This window comes from Xyrauchen texanus, chromosome 9 (genome assembly GCF_025860055.1).
Source record: "Xyrauchen texanus isolate HMW12.3.18 chromosome 9, RBS_HiC_50CHRs, whole genome shotgun sequence".
In the NCBI taxonomy this organism is placed as follows: Eukaryota; Metazoa; Chordata; class Actinopteri; order Cypriniformes; family Catostomidae; genus Xyrauchen; species Xyrauchen texanus.
Genome location: NC_068284.1, coordinates 31,125,698 through 31,140,437, shown reverse-complemented (window position 1 = coordinate 31,140,437; position 14,740 = coordinate 31,125,698). Strand labels below are relative to the sequence as shown.

General features: G+C 42.6%; 1 protein-coding gene across 2 annotated transcripts in view; it reads left to right on the top strand.

Annotated features, from left to right (window-relative positions):
• Nucleotides 1–14,740, top strand: part of LOC127648729 (beta-1,4-galactosyltransferase 2-like) — a 198,933-nt gene that overhangs the window by 31,118 nt on the left and 153,075 nt on the right. For both annotated transcript variants that reach the window (XM_052133457.1, XM_052133458.1), the window contains one exon: nucleotides 2,801–3,227. In XM_052133457.1, coding sequence (XP_051989417.1) covers nucleotides 2,897–3,227 — 331 coding nt within the window. In that variant the 5' untranslated portion in view covers nucleotides 2,801–2,896. The remainder of the gene's footprint in view (nucleotides 1–2,800; nucleotides 3,228–14,740) is intronic.

Below are 14,740 nucleotides of genomic sequence, written 5' to 3'. Positions count from 1 at the left end.
TAGCTTTCCAAACTGCATGCTTGCCATCTGTTGATCACAGCGGTCTCATATGTGATGCTAAAACACTTTTGCAAGTCAGTCTGGACAAGAGTGTCTGCTAAATGCCTGAAATGTCTCTTATTGGAACGTTGAGCTTCATGTAGAAGTCGTTCTCTCTTCTGCTGGCGTCTTCCTTCTGTTCGTTGACTCCTTGCACCTCATTTCAAGTCTTGTCACAACCCCTCCAGTCTTTTTCTATTATTGTAATTTTTCTTACCCTTTTCTTTTACCTCTTGTTAGGCCTGTATTTTTGGCTGACTTCTTACGTCTGTGAGAGCCGGTATGATTCATTATGGGGGTTGGTGAGTGTTGAGAAATTCTCTAAAGGAGCTGAAAGCAGGCTGAGCATGTGAATTGTGTCAAACCATGTTTTTTTCTGCCTTGTGCCGCTGATGGTTATTGCAGAGAAGTCACACATGCTACGAGAGGTAGTGAATGGGGGGCAGCTGAGCTGGACCTGTCAGCGCAGTCTGGGACATCAGGCACCATTTTTTTAGGGGGTACCAGTGGTGGTCTTGGCTCACTTACAAAAAAATAGAAAAACATGTAAAATAACTACTACAGATGTTTTGTAGGAAAATAAAATAAACAAATAACACATTAAAAATTATTTTAAATGCTATTTATGACTGGCTGGTTTGTGTAGTGGTAAAGAAATACATGACTTTGATACAACATACAAAAATGGAAAAGAGAAATTTACAGCCAGTAATCACCACACACACTTTTGTTGTACGGAAAATAGCAGGATGTTTTGTGGCATGTACTGTATTCATCACGTCATTATACAGTATGAAAGATGGATATTCATATTTCATTTTTGATTTGCTAAAGATTATGTTTAATATTGTTAAGTTATTAGTGGTACTGTATTAAACTTGATTAACTTTTGGTTGATGATGGTTGATGGCAAAATTAACAACCGTATTTTGTTGTTATAATTGGTACAAGATGGCAAAATCATACGAGATGGCTCATACAAAAGCATTTTACTCTAATAGAGAAAAGAATCAAGCTATGAAGAAACTATGTTGAAAGTAATTTAAATCTTAAAAATAGGCTGAAACTAATGTACATTTATAAATATCCAATGAAAAAAAATAAATAAAAATGCTTTGGCTGATAACTGCTATGTTTTATGATATAATTAATTCCCCCCTAAAATACTTACTTATCAACTTAATTATATTCTTTATTTATTCATTATTATTGTTTAATTTTTTGGAAGTTTCACTTAAAATCAACTATGATGAAAAAACTAGTTTGAATGGGCATAACGCTTCTGGGCCCATGTCGCTACAAGAGAAGGCTGATCCCTCCACACCCACATGGTCAGTCTGTGTGTTAGAGCTAGCAAGCCACCCCCCATTGTAACTGTCGCAGAGGAGCTTTCACCAGCTGGCCATGTGTGAAATCAAGAGGCTTTCCCATGGATGTTTCATCCAGTGATCACACCAGGAGAGAGAGAGGGAGAAATTAGCTGCAGGTCTAAGACTCCAGGCTGTAGTCTGTTGCTGCGTAAACTTACTTGCCCTTGGCCTCTAACACTTCTGGTTGATTGGAAAAACCCATCAACATTGTAATTGCTCACAGCAAGATTTGGACAGACATTTAGTGTTTTCGAGTTTAACCCAGTTAAACCATAAAAAAACTGAAGTTTCATAGTTGTTGTGTAAATTGCATCATCTTGAATAGACTCTTCATTATATTTGTTTTTGCTACACATGGTTAATGGTGATTTGAAAGAACCCTGACAAACACAGCTTTCTTTGCGGTGTTGATATATTTCTTGTTGAAACAGTTGAGGCGGGACTAATATCAATAGGCTCGTCCCTTTTTCTTTTAAACAGTCAAATGTCTTTATTTTACATCACAGCCATGAAATTTGCTACATGCTATTGGCAGTTTTAGGTGTAATCCAATTACAAAGTTGTACTTTTTAGTCCAAAAAGTTGTGTAATCCATTACATTTTTAAATATTTGTAATCAGATTACAATTATTTACTTTTGTGACTAATTTAATTACTTTTAAGTACATTATAGGGTTATGCTTATTTCTAATATATTATTTATGTAAAATATATTAACTATGGTTGTGAAAATTAGCATGTAAATTAACTCAAAACGAACAGATGTGGACTTAAAGTCACAAAACTCTAATATTTCATGGGGTCTTTAATGTGACTTTGGATTTGAATTATAAGTATGATACAGAAAAAATTATGGGAGTATCATTTTATATCTGCTATAATAACAAGATAATTTATTGGCATGGTCAATAGTATTCATCTTAACAACATATAAGAAATAATTACTATGGACTTTTAATATGCAAAAGCAATATAGCCTATAATTTATAGGTGTCAGTCAAAATTAATCATAACTGGCAAAGGTCACACATCTAATTTGATTTTGCCTGTGAATGCTTTTGTAGCGTACATGCACGCAAATTATTTCCACAGCTATATACAGGATTACATATACATATATATATATATATATATATATATATATATATATATATATATATATATATATATACATCCTGAGTTATCATTTGCTCAATTACATGTATAGGAATCCTACTCTGACATAGAATTAGCATAATTAGTATGAGGTTAAACATTTGGATAATTGTCATTTGTGATTGAGATCATTTAAACATAACAATCAACATTAAATTAATTATGCTTCAGTACAAAACTTCCCAGTCCACTGACTCACCCAAGAGTGAATTCTAAATCCCTTTCTCTTTTTGTAGGTGATATTTGTAAATTGCTGTACAGGAGGGTCCATTGGAGAGGAGAGGTGACTTTGACCGGATGCACATAGCGGAGAGTGCCGTGTGGCTTTGACCATGAGCCGGCTTATGTTGGGCCGGACGCTGGAGCGGATCTGCAAGGCTGTGCTGCTGCTCTGCCTGGTGCACTTCCTCATCATGATGATCCTCTACTTCGATGTCTACAGCCAGCGATTCGACATCTTCAGCCGCTTCAACAATGGCCGTGGAGCGAACAGCTCACGAGGACCACCCCACTACTACTATAATTTCTCCAGGCCCAACACTACCTTTGCAAGTTACCTGGCCACTGCTGACCATCTCCTGCCCAGTGCCAAGCCAGAAGCAAATCACACACCACCAACCCCTAAGCCATTACCACCATGTCCGGAGGTACCTCCTGGTCTGGGTGAGTTTGTTTTTACAAATTGTATTAAAAGCATGGTTTAGAAATGTACAATATTGGTGCAGTGATTAATACCTCAAAATGCAACTTATACAACGGTTAGTTCCGGTCATGTAATCTGTTTGTATCACTCCACTTGTCCATTTCAGACAGGCTGTCTGCCTGGACGTTGCTTGTTGATATGCAAAAGTTTAACTTTGGGTTGTTTGGAATTATTTTTGTTAGTGGAGCAAAAAAAGAAGAAGTACAAATAACTGTCCATGTTGTGTCTAAAATGTTAGTTACTCGATTTATATATATATTTATATATGATTGGAGAAGCAGCATTCCAAGAGTGCTGATATTTAGGCCAAGTCCACACTAATACGTTTTTCTTTGAGATGCATTTATTTATCTGCTCTATGTTAATGCCTGTCATCCACATTTGAACAGCGTTTTCCTCCACCAAAGATGAAAACATTTTAAAAACACTTAGGCCTATTGCACAGTTCACCAAAGCAGCGAGTGAGCAGCACCGAAGCAGCGTGTCAGGACAACTTTCGCAGTAAACACTTGCACTTTTACAACAGCTGCTTTTACACCAACAGCTGAATGTTGTTTTGCACTACAAAGGATGATTTGATCACTCAGTTTGGCTCAGTCATTCTTACAGCTTTATTATATAGTCAGAAATAAGTAATTATGTACAGCCAAAGAAAGCGATTTCTCTGTTCAAACACCAGCCAATGCTTTTAAATGTTGAATACTTTCCTCAAAAACAGGATGCACTTCCAAAAATATGTTAACTTACCATCTGCACCAGCCGAATTAAATGCATACCACACTTTTTCCTTTGTTAATTAATCCTTATAAAATGTTATTGTAATAGAGCACTTTGTTTCTCCACAATCAGTCATATGTCATCCATCGGCAATACAAGAAGGAGGTTAAGTTCTGATTTTACTGACCATACGTCACAGATGTTAGCGGTCGGCTGTGTATAAAGGTATTTACAGGTGGATGCTGCACACTGGTGGTGTTTGAGGAGATTCCCCCTATACTATGTAAAGCGCTTTAAGTGCCTAGAAAAGTGCTATATACACTTATTATTATTATTATTTTGTTTGTTTAAGCCTATGACTTGTATACTTTAGTTTTAAATGATAAAACTGTACGTCTGCTTAAGCTGTATAATTAAAAAAATTTCATTTTGTTTTTGTCACTTGAAATATATATTTTTTTCCATTTTGTATTTCACACAAAAACACTAGACTACAAATACTTGCTTATTCTGTACATTTCTACTTTTTCGTGTCAGCTTATATTCATGATGTCCATCAAGAGTACACTGTCACTTTAATTCAGCATGAGAGGCGCAGCAAAAATAGGCTCAGAAAACATGGAAAATGCTCTCCTTGCATACTTTCAAAAATGATAACTGGTATGTAAAAAACCAATCCACTAATCTGTTTTTTCAAGCAAAAACAGATTACTGTGGAAGTTACTCAATATTACATTGTTGTTTATGGAACTGTTGTATAAAAAACACTATCACACTTTTGCTGTTCCAAAAAATCTAAATGGCAGAATCACAGCTTTACTTTTGTGATATTTCATAAGGGGAGTTAAAATTAGGGGTTAAGTTGGAATTTCAGATGTTGGGGAACCTAAAATCGAGTGGTGATTCTGCAGTCTTTTCAATCTGTTCACCAAAATGATTTGTTAGCTGATTCATTCAGTGACCATTTCTGCAAATTACACTTTTGGGCCAGTAGATGGTGACAATGAGCATCTTTTATGTGTTTTGAGTGAGTCATTGAACCTAAAACACCTAGTCTTCCTGACGGAAACAAGTCTAACTGTGCTTTAACTGGCGCGTGTCTACAAATCTACTAAGAAACTGCATCATTATAAGTGTTTTCCCAACAAATGACAACAAAGCATATATCACTTTGTGAACTGTTGGGCATGACGTTTATAATAATTATGACTTTCAATATCATTTGCTGTCTATGCGTTGGCGTACTGTCTCGTGCTGTTAAGGTGCCACTTGAAAATATGCCACCTCAACCAGCGTCGATTTTTTTTAAGCAAGTGCACTAAATGAATGGAGATTGTATGTGTGAATTTGATCGAGAGTATCGAGAGTTCTCTCAAACTTTTTGCAAACTTGCTGCAAATTCTACACTCATTATTTTTATATGCAAATGAGCGTTGTGGCAAACACTTCAATGTTGCCAAAGGTTTGCTGCAGGTTCACCTCTACCGGTTAAAAGCTGAAAACATCTGACAAACATTGTGGCAAATTGCATGCTTATTTGCAAGTGAAAATCATGAGTGGAACATTTGCGGCAAGTTTGTCAGAACTGTAGATTTTTTGTAAGGGGAAACTTACAAAAAGGGGAACGGATTGTACAAGTAACGGAATCAATTGACAAACAAGCCTCCACATTTTTTCTTCTTCTTTGAATGAAGGTGTTGGAATGCCGTTCCGGTCCTTTCCGGCCCATTTTAACCCCGGGTTATAATTGTTGGCCAAATGGCACCCTACGACAGCACACTGCTTCATTACTTATGACATCTAAGCTAAGGATTTTAGAAGCTTTTGGCAAAGAACTAGATTAAGGTTCCTTATTGGAACTTCATAAAAGTAAGAACAAAATCACTTAAGTAACTAGTGATCAAATGCACAATTATACAAGAGAATAGAATAATGTAAAAGACATTAAAGCATGGAAGGCACTCAAGCCTCAAAACTCTCAATTAGCATCCTGATTAGGTGAAAAATAGGAAGAAAAAAATTTGAGTTGTGTGTTACAAGGGACATGTGTGTAGGGGCTCCAGCCGCTGCTCCCCATCTCAGAGCCATAATGGATTCTCAGCAGACTCCAATTACTGTAAAAGCCAGTGTTTCGCTCTGTTTTCTGAGCTGACCAGAGAGTTCAAATGGATTTAACATCAGCATGCTCTTCCTCACACTTATATTATTACCGGTGTCTTTACGCAGTGCATGACGTGTGCAAGGAGAATGACCTATGTGAATGACTAACAGGACTGCGCCAACCTCATTACTTTGCCAATCAGTGTGCCTCGTTATGATTATGGAACAGGAAATCAAAACTCATTCATAAGGGGAAACATCTCTTTCTGAGTAACGTAGCCCATCAGCATGAGAAAAAAAATCTCATTAATTAAAATGTCTTAGCTCTGCAATTTCTTGTTAAGAATAGTGAAAACCTTCATTATGAATGTGCAGCAGTGCTATTTGATATGCCTGCTAGCAGCAGGCCATTGCCACCCAAATCCTTCTAATGAGTCTAAAGCAGAGCTCTTGAGGGAGTTGAGCTATGTCATATGACTGCCTGCTCAGGGGTCGTTCTCTCTCTCTCTCTCTCTCTCTCTCTCTCTCTCTCTCTCTGATTTGTATCCCTTGCTAGCCCTACCCTCTTGAGCAATGACAGTCACCCAAGATGGTCACCTGAACAATTTTTGAGCTCAGGGACCAAAAAAAACTGAGAGAATTTGACAGACTTTGGCTCATCCATAAGACAGACAGTAATACTGAGTGGAATCTGTTATTAGCATTGAGAGGCAGTGTTAAAATGAAGGCACTATACTGGGGGGTGGGAAAAGCGTGGAATTTGCTAAATCAATTCAACAAAAGCCTCTAGATATACTGTATGTACATACAAAATTGTTAATTAGGGTGTATTAATCAAACAAAAATATTTATAACACAGTATATAAAACATTAAAGGAATTGTTCACCCAAAAACAATTTCCAAAAGATGGTTATTAAGATGGTGACAGTATCCCAGTCTGACTTTTCAATACGATGGCAGTTGATTCACTTTAAAGCTTCAAAAAGATCTCAAAAGTATCCATATCAATTATCAGAGACACTATCTGCTGCCATTGTATTGAAAAGATGGACTGGGATATTTATACAAATATTTATTTTTGCATTCCACAGATGACACATAGTCATATAGGTTTGAAACTGCATAAGGGTGAGTAAATTATGACAAGATTATTATTTTGGATAAAATATTCCATTAACACAAAGTCAGAACTAAAAAATTAATAAAAAAAACCCTGTACAACCAATTGAAATTACAGTCCAGAATCTCAGTCAAATTCATTGAATCAATATTAAGTTATCCTGTACCCTATATACTAATTATTCAGTGGAAACCATTGAGAATTTCACTTATTTATTACCCTTAATATTTTCTATGCTGCGTGAGATATATACAGGATCTGTGGATGTCAGAACTGTCCCAGGATGAGTTCAGCGGAAAGGTGCGAGTGCCGTGTGTCACGTCGCAGTGCAGACTTAAAATAATGGTTCTACCACTTTAAGATGTAAGCTATAACATGCAACACCAAATTAAGAGTTCATCTGTCCTGTATTCTAAAAATAAATTGTTATGAACATATTATACCAAAGCAATTATTAAAAAAAAAGTGATTCATGTTTATATATATATATATATATATATATATATATATATATATATATATATATATATTAGCATAATTAAATTACATTTTTAAGGACTCCTCTGTAGGTTGTGTATTAGACATCCCTGTTCTGCTATATTCCCACTTTCAGAACATATTTTCATCCTTCCTCTCTTGTAGCTACTGGAGGAGGCACAAAGGACCCTGTGTGGACCAGCAGTCTCAAAGAAATCCAGTGTTTTCAGTGCTTTTTGCCTTTTGAAAGTGTACAGCAAGCTATATGTGCGAGCATCCCAGCCTCTTGAAATAAAAGCCACATTTCAGTTTCATTGGCAGGGCTGCTTAGTCTTCAATATGCCACTGTAAAGAGTATTTGATGTTTGCTGTCAATGCAGAACAAGTGCGTCTGCAGTGAACACTTGCTCTCTGGCGCTTTGAACGCTGTAAACATTTCGAAAAATTATTTTAATTGAGACGCATATAGGCATTGAGCCATTATTAACCTAGAAAGCACAAATTAACATTGATTGCATTTGGCACACCCTTTCCATCATTTGATTTACAACAGCTGACCTGTTGTTGTTAGTTTAGAGAGACTCTAATGTCACTGAGGCATGTAAGAAGCAGACGTTTTGAGCAAGGTTTGCTCGGTGGTCCCAGGTGTACACAGACATGGATCTTATTGCATTGGAGGCCCGAGGGAAAAAGCCAGGGTCTTTGGTAAATTGCATCCCAGCTGGCAGGTGCAGCTCTTGGCTGATAATGACTCACTGGTGTCGTTAGCCTATAGGAGAGTGTGTGTGTGTGTTTCAGTGTGTCAGCCACCACATAAACGGCAGGAGGCATTCTGTGTTGTAATCACCCACCAACAATTAATTGATCAAAGTAAAAAGTTTAAAAACAGCACACACTTTCAAACAAAATGTTTGTACTTCACGAATAAAGATTTTAGCAGCCTATACGTAACACTTATAATGTAACACTTCAAGGACTGACAAACAAAGAACAAAACTAGAGGGTATATATACAGGTGAAACTCGAAAAATTAGAATATCGTGCAAAAGTTCATTAATTTCAGTAATTCAACTTAAAAGGTGAAACTAATATATTATATAGACTCATTACAAGCAAAGTAAGATATTTCAAGCCTTTATTTGATATCATTTTGATGATTATGGCTTACAGCTTATGAAAACCCCAAATTCAGAATCTCAGAAAATTAGAATATTACATGAAATCAATAAAAAAAAAGGATTTTAAATACAGAAATGTCGGCCCTCTGAAAAGTATAATCATGCATATGTACTCAGTACTTGGTTTGGGCCCCTTTTGCATTAATTACTGCCTCAATGCGGCGTGGCATGGATGCTATCAGCCTGTGGCACTGCTGAGGTGTTATGGAAGACCAAGATGCTTCAATAGCGGCCTTCAGCTCTTCTGCATTGTTTGGTCTCATGTCTCTCATCTTTCTCTTGGCAATGCCCCATAGATTCTCTATGGGGTTCAGGTCAAGCGAGTTTGCTGGCCAATCAAGCACAGTAATACCATGGTCATTGAACCAGGTTTTGGTACTTTTGGCAGTGTGGGCAGGTGCCAAGTCCTGCTGGAAAATGAAGTCAGCATCTCCATAAAGCTTGTCTGCTGAAGGAAGCATGAAGTGCTCTAAAATGTCCCGGTAGACGGCTGCATTGACTCTGGACTTAATAAAGCACAGTGGACCAACACCAGCCGATGACATAGCTCCCCAAACCAACACAGACTGTGGAAACTTCACACTGGACTTCAAGCATCTTGGATTGTGTGCCTCTCCATTCTTCCTCCAGACTCTGGGACCTTGGTTTCCAAATGAGATGCAAAATTTGCTCTCATCAGAAAAGAGGACTTTGGACCACTGAGCAACAGACCAGTTCTTCTTTTCTTTAGCCCAGGTAAGACGTTTGACATTTGAAGCCCATGTCCAGGGCCCGTCTGTGTGTGGTGGCTCTTGATGCAGTAACTCCAGCCTCAGTCCACTCCTTGTGAAGCTCCCCACACATTTGAATGGCCTTTTCCTGACAATCCTCTCCAGGCTACGGTCATCCCTGCTGCTTGTGCACCTTTTTCTTCCACACTTTTCCCTTCCACTTAACTTTCTATTAATGTGCTTTGATACAGCACTTTGAGAACATCCAACTTCTTTTGCAATTACCTTTTGAGGCTTTCCCTCCTTGTGGAGGGCGTCAATGATGGTTTTCTGCACAACTGTCAGGTCAGCAGTCTTCCCCATGATTGTGAATTCAACTGAACCAGACTGAAAGACCGTTTAAAGGCTCAGGAACCCTTTGCAGGTGTTTAGCTGATTAGAGTGTGACAATTTGAGCCTACAATACTGAACATTTTCACAATATTCTAATTTTCTGAGATTCTGAATTTGGGGTTTTCATAAGCTGTAAGCCATAATCATCAAAATTATATCAAATAAAGGCTTGAAATATCTTACTTTGCTTGTAATGAGTCTATATAATATATTAGTTTCACCTTTTAAGTTGAATTACTGAAATTAATGAACTTTTGCACGATATTCTAATTTTTCGAGTTTCACCTGTACACATCGGCACTGATGAGGGAATGGCATACAGGTGGGGATAACGATGACGTGATTAGGGCAGTGGATTCTGGGAAACGTAGTGCAGGACAAAACTTCAAAATAAGAGTCCTTGAACATGGTGGAGACAAACTGTGACAGTATGTACATTTTCAAACATTATCATAATTAATCATAGTGGAGGGGGCCTGGGTAGCACAGTGGTAAAGACAATGGCTACATCCCCTGGAGATCACAAGTTCAAATCCCATGGCGTGCTGAGTGACTAAGCAACCAAATTGGCCCAGTTGCTATGGAGGGTTGAGTCACACGGGGTAACCTCCTCGTGATCGTTTTAATGTGGTTCGCTCTTGGTGGGGAGCATTGTGAGTTGTTTGTAGATTGCAGATGTGCTATGTCTCCATGGTAACACGCTCAACGAGCCACATGATAAGATATGCGGGTTGACGGTCTCAGACGCGAAAATTAACAATCAATTAATTGATTAATCATTAAAGTTAATATCGCAAAATGCATGTGGAGAACTCCAAATAATATGTGCATGTAGCCTACTGTTTAAATATAATTTAAATTAATACACTTAAGAAATGCAAGTATCTGCATTTTCCTCCTAAAGCCTCTTAAAGGCTAAGTTTAGTATGATTTTTTTTAATTGTTTAAATACTGTAATATTCAGTATTACTGTTAATTATTACTTGTATACAAGATATGTAAATTGTATACATATTTGAGTTCATTAAAACTTATAATTGTGGAATTGTGGAGAGTTTTGTTTACAACCAAGTCACCAAGACAACCAACGTTCTCACTAGAAATGGAATCAAAAGTTGGAAAACACAAACTGGATGTCATATGTGTCAGGATAGAGACCAGGAGATCGGAGGTAAGTGATTCAAATACTGTTTTATTAAAGTGTCACTCGTGCAAGGTGGGTAAAAGGTGAGTTTTCAGGTGCAGGTTTGGTGAAGATCGCTGGATGTACGGAGAACAACAGGTAATCCAGATAACTTCAATCGTGGCATAATACTCAGTCTCAGTTCGTTAATCCATTCTTTCTTCTAGGACTGGTCGGAGCAGCTTGGACAGATATCAAACATGGGCTTTCAGGAATCATACGGGAGATCTGGAGATGGCAGAACAACAATGCAAAGGGTTAGTATTGAGTCAGGTAAGGAAGCAGAATACTCAGGTGTTCAGGTTTCACAGGGTTCACAGGATACGGGAGGAAACGGTCTGTTCCTGTTGGAGGCTTGACAACGACTGGAATCGTGGTGAGTGTTTTTATGAGCTGGTTGATGGAGTAATTAATGATGACCAGGTGTGTGTGTTTAGTATTCTGGGGAGAGTGATCTTTGAGTGGTGGGTTGAAATGAGCCTGATTGATCCCTGACATTAACCCCCCCTCGCGCCAGCGGACCTTGGACCCCGACGTCGTGGAGGTCCCAGGGGCAAACAGGCAGTCCAGGGGGCAACGAGGGGCAAGCAGGAAGTCCAAGGTGGCACAGAGGGCAGGCAGGAAGTCCTGGGGGGCACGAAGGGCAAGGACAGGTTCAGGTGGTCTGGGGGCCGGCCACAGGACAAGGATAGGTCTGGGGGACCTGGGAGGGGACCACAGGACAGGGATTGGGTCAGGGGCCCTGGGAGGAGGCCACAGGACAGGGGCCGGGTCAGGAGGAGGCCACAGGTCAAGGACAGGTTCAGGTGGCCTGGGAGCTGCCCACAGGGCAAGGATAGGTTTGGGGGACCTGGGAGGAGGCCACTGGACAGGGACTGGGTCAGGGGCCCCGGGAGGAGGCCAGAGGACAGGGACCGGGTCAGGCGGCCTGGGAGGAGGCCACTGGACAGGGACTGGGTCAGGAGGCCTGGGAGGAGGCCACAGGACGGAAACAGGGTCAGGAGGCCCGGGAGGAGGCCACAGGACAGGGACTGGGTCAGGAGGCCTGGGAGGAGGCCACAGGACAGGGACTAGGTCAGGGGTCCTGGGAGAAGGCCACACTAAGGGGACTGGTTTGGGTGGCCCGGGAGCTGGCCACAAGGCAAAGGCCGGTTCAGGGGACCTGGGAGGTGGCCATCAGACAGGGACAGGTCCAGGAGGCCTGGGAGGCAGCCTCAGGACAGGGACAGGTCCCGGAGGCGGAGCTGAGAGGGGCTCTGGAGACGAAGCTGTGGGCAGTTCTGGAGGCCCAGGAGGCAGAGCTGAGGGAGGCTCAGGAGGCGGAGCCGTATGAGGCTCTGGAATCTGGGTGAAGAGAGGAGGCAGAGCCAAGGGAGGCGGACCCATGGAAAGCTCAGGAGGAGCAGGAGGCAGAGCTGAGGGAGGCTCTGGAGGCTCAGGAGGCAGAGCTGAGGGAGGCTCGGGAGGCCCAGGAGGCGGAGCCAAGGGAGGCGGAGCCGAGGGAGGCTCCGGAGGCTCAGGAGGCGGAGCCGTAGGAGGCTCAGGAGACGGAGCTGAGGAAGGCTCGGGGAGAAGAGCCGTAGGACGCTCTAGCGGTAGATCCCTAGAAGGCTCTGGAGTCTCTGGGAGCAGAGCCGTAGGAGTCTCAGGAGGCGGAGCCGTAGGAGGCTCGGGGAGAAGAGCCCTAGGAGGCTCTGGAGGCGGAGCCATAGGAGGCTCTGGAGGCGGAGCCGTAGGAGGCTCGGGGGACTTGAGGGGTGGAGCCCTGGAAGGCTCGAGAAGCTTGAGAGGTGGAGCCCTGAAAGGCTTGAGAGGCTTGAGAGGCAGAGCCCTGGAAGGCTCGAGAGGCCTGAGAGGCAGAGCCCTGGAAGGCTCGAGAGGCTGGAGGGGCAGAGCCCTGGAAGGCTCAAGAGGCTTGAGAGGCGGACGCTGGAAGGCTCGAGAGGCTTGAGAGGCGGAGCCCTGGAAGGCTCGAGAGGTGAAGCTCTGGAAAGCTTGAAAGGCGGAGCTCTGTAAAGCTCGGGAGGCGGAGCTCTGGAAAGCTCGGGAAGTTCAGAAGGCAGAGCTCTAGGAAGCTCGGAAGGCGGAGCTCTGGGGAGCTCGGGAGGCGGAGCTCTGAAAAGCTCGGGAGGCGGAGCTTTGGAAAGCTCGGGAAGTTCGGAAGGCAGAGCTCTAGGAAGCTCGGAAGGCGGAGCTCTGGAAAGCTCGGGAGGCGGAGCTCTGGAAAGCTCGGGAAGTTCGGAAGGCAGAGCTCTAGGAAGCTCGGAAGGCGGAGCTCTGGAAAGCTCGGGAGGCCTTGGAGGCGTTGGCTCTTGGATGGTCATGGCTGCTGGCACTAGCTCTTGGACGGTCACGGCTACTGGCACTGGCTCTTGGACGGTCACGGCTACTGGCACTGGCTCTTGGACAGTCACGGCTATTGGCACTGGCTCTTGGACGGTCACGGCTACTGGCACTGGCTCTTGGACGGTCATGGCTACTGGCGCTGGCTCTTGGACAGTCACGGCTACTGGCACTGGCTCTTGGATGGTCACGGCTAACGGCTCGCTGGCCGTGGCAGGCGTGGGCTCTGGCTCGCTGGCCGTGGCAGGCGTGGGCTCTGGCTCGCTGGCCGTGGCGGGCGTGGGCTCTGACTCGCTGGCCGTGGCGGGCGTGGGCTCTGACTCGCTGGCCGTGGCGGGCATAGACTGGGGAGCAGAAGCCTTTCCTCTTCTCTTTCTCCTCCGGGCAGAAGAAGTGGACTGTGCAGGATCCGCGAACAGTAGGGCGAGGTCAATATATTGAACCAGGCTGAGGGAACAGCGACCACCAGGCATACAAGAAGAAGTTGGCTTATTTAGCCCATAATGAAAAATGTCTTTAAGGGCTACTTCATTGAAGTCGACCTGATCTGCCAGGGCACAAAATTCCGCGACAAAAACCTCCAGGGGTTGATTCCCCTGACTGAGAGCCAAGAGCCGAACTGCTGGGTCCATAATGGAGATCTTTGATCTTTTTGTAGGATACAATTGAGGTTGTTGTTCGAGGATGAGCGAGGATTGCAGCAAGAATCCGTTGCAATCTTCCGCCCGACCTGAGAAGGGCGCTGGTCGGGAAGCGGAGTTGGCGACGCACACCAGAGAGGAAGCGGGGTTTGCGGAAGTGCCGTCTTCGGGTTGTTTGGATTCACTGGCGGTGTTGGTCAAGCCTTCTGTCAGGATAGAGACCAGGAGATCGGAGGTAAGTGATTCAAATACTGTTTTATTAAAGTGTCACTCGTGCAAGGTGGGTAAAAGGTGAGTTTTCAGGTGCAGGTTTGGTGAAGATCGCTGGATGTACGGAGAACATCAGGTAATCCAGATAACTTCAATCGTGGCATAATACTCAGTCTCAGTTCGTTAATCCATTCTTTCTTCTAGGACTGGTCGGAGCAACTTGGACAGATATCAAACATGGGCTTTCAGGAATCGGACGGGAGATCTGGAGATGGCAGAACAACAATGCAAAGGGTTAGTATTGAGTCAGGTAAGGAAGCGGAATACTCAGGTGTTCAGGTTTCACAGGGTTCACAGGATACGGGAGGAAACGGTCTGTTCCTGTTGGAGGCTTGACAAC